This window comes from Engraulis encrasicolus, chromosome 11 (genome assembly GCF_034702125.1).
Source record: "Engraulis encrasicolus isolate BLACKSEA-1 chromosome 11, IST_EnEncr_1.0, whole genome shotgun sequence".
Classification (NCBI taxonomy): Eukaryota; Metazoa; Chordata; class Actinopteri; order Clupeiformes; family Engraulidae; genus Engraulis; species Engraulis encrasicolus.
Window position 1 is genome coordinate 50,746,163 of NC_085867.1, and position 5,686 is coordinate 50,751,848.

The following is a 5,686-nucleotide window of genomic DNA, read 5'->3' on the forward strand; positions in this document are numbered from 1 at the left end:
TGCCCAAAACTAAACTCTTGACCAAAATGACCTGGATGAATGAGAATCTTCACAGATATGTTAATCACAGTAACATTTCTTACTATACTTTTTATTGTGTGGTTTTTAACCCTTGTAAGGTGTTCGGGTCATTTTGACCTGTTTTCAAGTTATTTACTTGAGAAAAATACTGTAGTATCAATTGAAGAGTTCAGATGCAAAACCCCCTAACTCCATTTCTGAAGACCTGCATTTCTATATTTTTATAGAACCCCATTGTTGGTTTGGTTTACATTCATGTACTTGATAATACATATAAATAGTTATATTACATGAATAAAATAAATAATAATGCACTTTTGATAGCTTTGTATTAAATAAAAATGAATTAAGATTATTTTCTGAAAAGGCACTTAGAGGGTTTTGCATCTGAACTCTTCAATTATTATTATTTCACACTGAGATTCACTGGCTTTGGCTCAGGCACATGAATCTGAACAAAAAATAGGGACCCCCCTTGCAAAGTGTTTACTCACTTTCTTCACTGCCTCCTTATCTTTCTCACTCTCAAAAACATATACCTATACACACAGGAATTCACCAGCAAGACGAAGGGAACATTAGGTTAGATACGAGCTATGATTTTTTCCCCCCTTTTTTACTCATTTTTCAATATGCCCTCATCAAAATGACCCGAACACATTCTATGTAACAGAAACACGAACACCTTACAAGGGTTAAACTGCATGCTGTGTTTATGTATATATTTCAACTGGAGTTTCGAGCAGGAATCTCTGTTCTCTATTTCAGAAGCAGAATGACCTTGCAGCTCTGCAGGTGTTCATTGACTCACACACTCCTCATAAGCGAGAGGTCAGTCCTATGCACACAGACATATGCTCAACACATGCTCAATGTATATACACTCACACAACCGAGAAAGTTGACTAAGGAACTCTGAACCTTTTTTTATTTTTTCAACACATCTGAACTTTCCGTCCTTGCGCTCACCCCACCCATCCCCCACAGTTTTATTCCACAGTGTGATCTACTCATGATGCTAGTGCACAGGATAACCTCCTGAGTTAGGGTGCCTGGCAGTACTAGTAACATATGTCTGTTTGGACTCCCCACTGATATTAGTACAACATGAGTTCACCAAGAGGCAAAATGGCTTTATTGTCCATCAGCATGCTGTCTCAAAATGTTGCCCAAAGTATCATCACCTAGATTTGTCCCAGCCTACTGTGCTCGAAGTTTTACAGATCAAGGCTCAGTGGTGCAGAGGTTGGGGTGCATGTCCCTCTCTCTTCGTCGCACTAGAAATCCCTGAAGAGGAGATGCTTTAAACCACATATTCTGCATGAATCCGCACAGCACTCTGAACCGAAAAGCGCTTTAACAATAGCTTAACTTTGTTGTTATTGGTAACCACACAGAGATTCTACATGTTAAATTGCCTGCCCGAAATGGAGCCAGTGCTCTTTTGGAGATTATCAACTGAAAATAGTCCACATTGTTCTCTCTCAACTCTAACCTGCCCTGTGCTTACTCGAGGGTCACTTTGGGTTGACTCTGATCATTCGGAAGAACAAAACCACATTTCTCAGCCGCATGCCCCAGAATAAAAGTAGCAACTCAGGGTGGACCATGTAGAAAGAAAGAGATAATTGGTTCCACACAAGGTAACCCATTGACTAAACAGCTGCTACAAACACAAAGGGACTTTATGTAGTTATTTTTGCTTTATTGGCTACCAGGGGGCGTTTCAATGGATTCCATTTCTTTGTAGTGGAAACAATGTTACATTTGTGATCTTCTTGTTTTGTTAGAGTCGAACCAAATCAGTATTACCCTTGCAAAGATACTCATTGTTTTTGCTAGTCTTCTACTTAGTGCTTTTGTTGTAGTTTTTCCCTCTTGAAACCAAGTGTGTCTGCATATTAAATTTTACATAACAACTGTGTTACCCACAGGGAGATTTTAGGGCTTGGTTTTACAAAGGCACACATGAAGAACCTCCAGGTGGTGTGTGCTACTCTATGGTGATATACAGGTTTTAAACAGCGGTGCAGTCGGTATTAGTGGTGTGCATTGGGACTGCCCTTACGGTTCGATTCGATTACGATTTGGGAGGTAACAATTCGATTCGAATTGATTCAGGGAGATTCTCCATCCAGATTTTCCATCAGCCCTGTGGCAATACAAGCAGTCAGATACTAAACAAAATTTTATTGGCTGTTGTTGTGCGTCAGGCCTGCAGTTTTCAAAGCTTTGATGTGTTTCAATTTAATTTGAAGTTCATTTGCTCTGTAAATGGTCATGGAAGTAACTTAAACTTGAACAAATATGCAGCATCGATTATGGCATATGCATTACAACTGATTCACACACAGTGAATTTTGTTGCAAATGTGTTGTTACACTACAATTTAGCTGCCACTTGCTATGTGACTTACAGTGAAGCCTTGGCCACGTGTAATAGAACCGTGGATGATGAGGGTGCTGGAGAGCACTCCCTACTCCCTGTCCATTAGGCCACATCCACAACTGTATTTGTGTGAATACGTCTTCCCTGTGTGTGATGGTGTATGTGTGTGTCTTTATTCCCTGTGTGTGATGGTGTATGTGTGTGTCTTTATTCCCTGTGTGTGATGGTGTATGTGTGTGTCTTTATTCCCTGTGTGGGATGGTATATGTGTGTGTCTTTATTCCCTGTGTGTGATGGTGTATATGTGTGTCTTTATTCCCTGTGTGTGTTTGTGTATGTGTGTGTCCTGATGTCCTGTGTGTGTGTATCTCAGACAGGAGTGATGCTGGATGAGGCGGTGGGTCTGCTGGAGACTCTGCATGACCTGCTGGCTGCCATGCACAGCCTGCAGAACCCCGAGGGCAGTCAGCGCAACCCTGCACGCCTCTGCAGAGACCTACACCACTGCCAGCAAGCACACACCCACGGTCAGTGCCCATCGGTGTGGGAGCACATGTCTATCTCTCTGTCACTTTTACTGTCACTCTCTCTCTCGTGCGCTCTCTCTCTCTCTCTCTCTCTCTCTCTCTCTCTCTCTCTCTCTCTCTCTCTCTCTCTCTCTCTCTCTCTCTCTCTCTCTCTCTCTCTCTCTCTCTCTCTTTGTGTCTCGCCGTGACTTGTGTCTGCAAGTGTACATGCATGTGCACTAAATAGTAAAGCAAACAAGGAGTGCACCTTTGTAAAATGTGCATTTGTGAGGGAAAATGAATAACAAAATCACTGTAATAATAGTAGTAGTGGTATTGGTACCGTATACTTCAAGGTGAGGAGCAGACAATCTGAGAGTAATCCATTTCAAGTGTGGTATGTGGTCTGATCTCTCCTGCAGGCACTTACTGGATCGATCCAAATCTGGGCTGCTCCTCTGACTCCATACAGGTCATATGCAAGGATGGACACACTTGCCTCAAGCCAATAACAGCTGCCAAGGTAGGCTTATTACCGCCATGACTCACTAATTAAAACCGTTTGCGTGGTTGCATAACATCATCACTTAGCTCAGTCGTTTGTGCATGTGAAATAGCATTCACAGATGCATGGTGTAATTTATTACGCAAACATCGTTCGTGAAATGTCCTCAGAAAATCAGTAGCAATAACGGTGGTTTTTACTGATCTCTCGACATTTTCCAACTTGATGTCATTAACCAGTCATCAATGGTGATTCGACGGGTCTGTCCAAATACGATTAACCCGAAATCATGTTATTTTCATTATTTGGAGCATATTACTCATTCCGTGATTATATATGTCTGAAACACCAGGTGATGTGTTCTTGATTAGAAACAGATTGTTAGCACGGGTAATTGCTCTTGAAAGAACCACAGGCCTTCTACGTATATATAATTCCCATGTTTGTTTTAGGAACGTAGACATATGTTAAATAATGAGATGGTTAGCACTAAAGATGGTGACCTTGGCTTGTATTTTCCCCCCTCGCTCTGGCACCTGATTGGTAGTTGGAGATCAGTGTTGGACGCGTCCAGCTGAACTTCATCCAATTACTGAGCATGGAGGCGGAGCAGAGCGTGACGGTCCACTGCTTCAATGTCAGCGTGTGGAGCCCCGCGCGGGGGCTGCCGCCTTCCCAGAGGGCTGTGCGCTTCCGAGGCTGGGGAGGGGCGGAGCTGGAGCCCACCGTTCTGGAGGACACCTGCTGGGTAAGATACGCGATGTGTGCTCTGCACTGGCATGACAAACGAGAACGTAGTAACTGCATATCTGGTCGAAACTGCGTTTAGTACAAAGTACAAGTACAAAAAGCTGCATTTATTTCAAAAATGACATATGTCAAAAATAGGACACACCAAAGGATGTTACTGCGTTTTTTACTGAGGTTACGCCTTACAAGCTAAAACGCTGTAATGTGTAGTTACTGCACTTATCATTGAAGCAGTGGTTCAGGAACAGACGCTAATACCAGCACAGAACGCTGTAGCTACATTTTTGTGGGGAAAAGACATGAATATTGTTTTGTGTGTGTGTGTGTGTGTGCGTGCGTGCGTGTGTGTGTGTGTGTGTGTGTGTGTGTGTGTGTGTGTGTGTGTGTGTGTGTGTGTGTGTGTGTGTGTGTGTGTGTGTGTGTGTGTGTGTGTGTGTGTGTGTGTGTGTGTGTGTGTTCATACATTTCCATCTCAAACAAGTATTACATGGAGGTGTCACCACCACTTTACCTACAGGACCGTTGTCTGGCCAGAAAGGAAACTTCACAGCCTTTTTTTCTCAGTTTACCCGGAAGCATAGTTACTGCGCTCTTGTTTGGTACAGCAGTGCAGCTGTCTGGACAACCCACTTGGACATCTAGGCTAGGAGAGGACATGCAAATGACAGGAATTGCCAGACTGACATGGTCCTCATATGAAAGGTGCTCTTACTGTACGTATTTTGTGTGTGTATCTGTCTCCACAGCAAAAAGACGGACAATGGCATCAAGTGCGTTTCCAGTTCCGAGTGGAAGATGCAACCCTGTTGCCTGTCACTCACATCGCCAACCTGCCGGACGGTTTGCCTGACTCCCGATACCACCTGGAGGTCGGACCTGTGTGTTTCCTCTGAGCACACAGCGTGTGTCCGGGCTTCTCTGTGTGTCTGTGTGTATTGTGTGTGTGTGTGTGTGATGCAGTGGTGGGAAACCCTCCCCACAGCCAACCAAAGGAGCGAAAGAGGAGGAAAAGAAAAAAAACCTCCACTGTGCACACACACCACAGCAACACATCATCCTATTGGACCAGTCTCCTCCTCGCCCCTCTAAGTACTCAGCCTCTCATTGGACTGCAGAACCAGGAAGTGTTGTTCGGGGGGCAATGATAGGAGGGGGAAGCGGTCACATAAGCAACTCAGGGGAATTGGGGAGGGGGCTTCATAAGAGACTCATGAGAGGAAAAAGAAAATAGCGCCGGCCAGCGCCGAAATGCCCAATCAGAGAGCACTTCCACAGCAGCCAGCCAATCATCTCTTTGGGCCACAGAGGCTCTGGAGAAAGGTTCGGTGAGCTCCATTTGCATAAGCCAGACCATCCGGTACTTTTGGGTGGAGTCGAATACAATTTACTCTCGACCCACCTGGCTGTGCTGACACATGCAAACAAAAGTTCTTCCACTGCCAAGCTCTCTCTCTCTCTCTCTCTCCCTCTCTCTCTGTCTCTCTCTCTCTGTCTCTCTCTCTCTGTCTCTGTCTCT

General features: G+C 44.3%; 1 protein-coding gene across 1 annotated transcript in view; it reads left to right on the forward strand.

Moving 5' to 3' along the window:
- The window catches only part of LOC134458518 (collagen alpha-1(XXVII) chain A-like), a 69,084-nt gene extending 63,769 nt beyond the window's left edge, over window positions 1-5,315 (forward strand). The window contains exons 57-61 of the mRNA XM_063210867.1: window positions 790-852; window positions 2,783-2,936; window positions 3,338-3,438; window positions 3,968-4,168; window positions 4,917-5,315. Coding sequence (XP_063066937.1) covers window positions 790-852; window positions 2,783-2,936; window positions 3,338-3,438; window positions 3,968-4,168; window positions 4,917-5,063 — 666 coding nt within the window. The 3' untranslated portion in view covers window positions 5,064-5,315. The remainder of the gene's footprint in view (window positions 1-789; window positions 853-2,782; window positions 2,937-3,337; window positions 3,439-3,967; window positions 4,169-4,916) is intronic.
- Window positions 5,316-5,686: the final 371 nt, after the last annotated feature.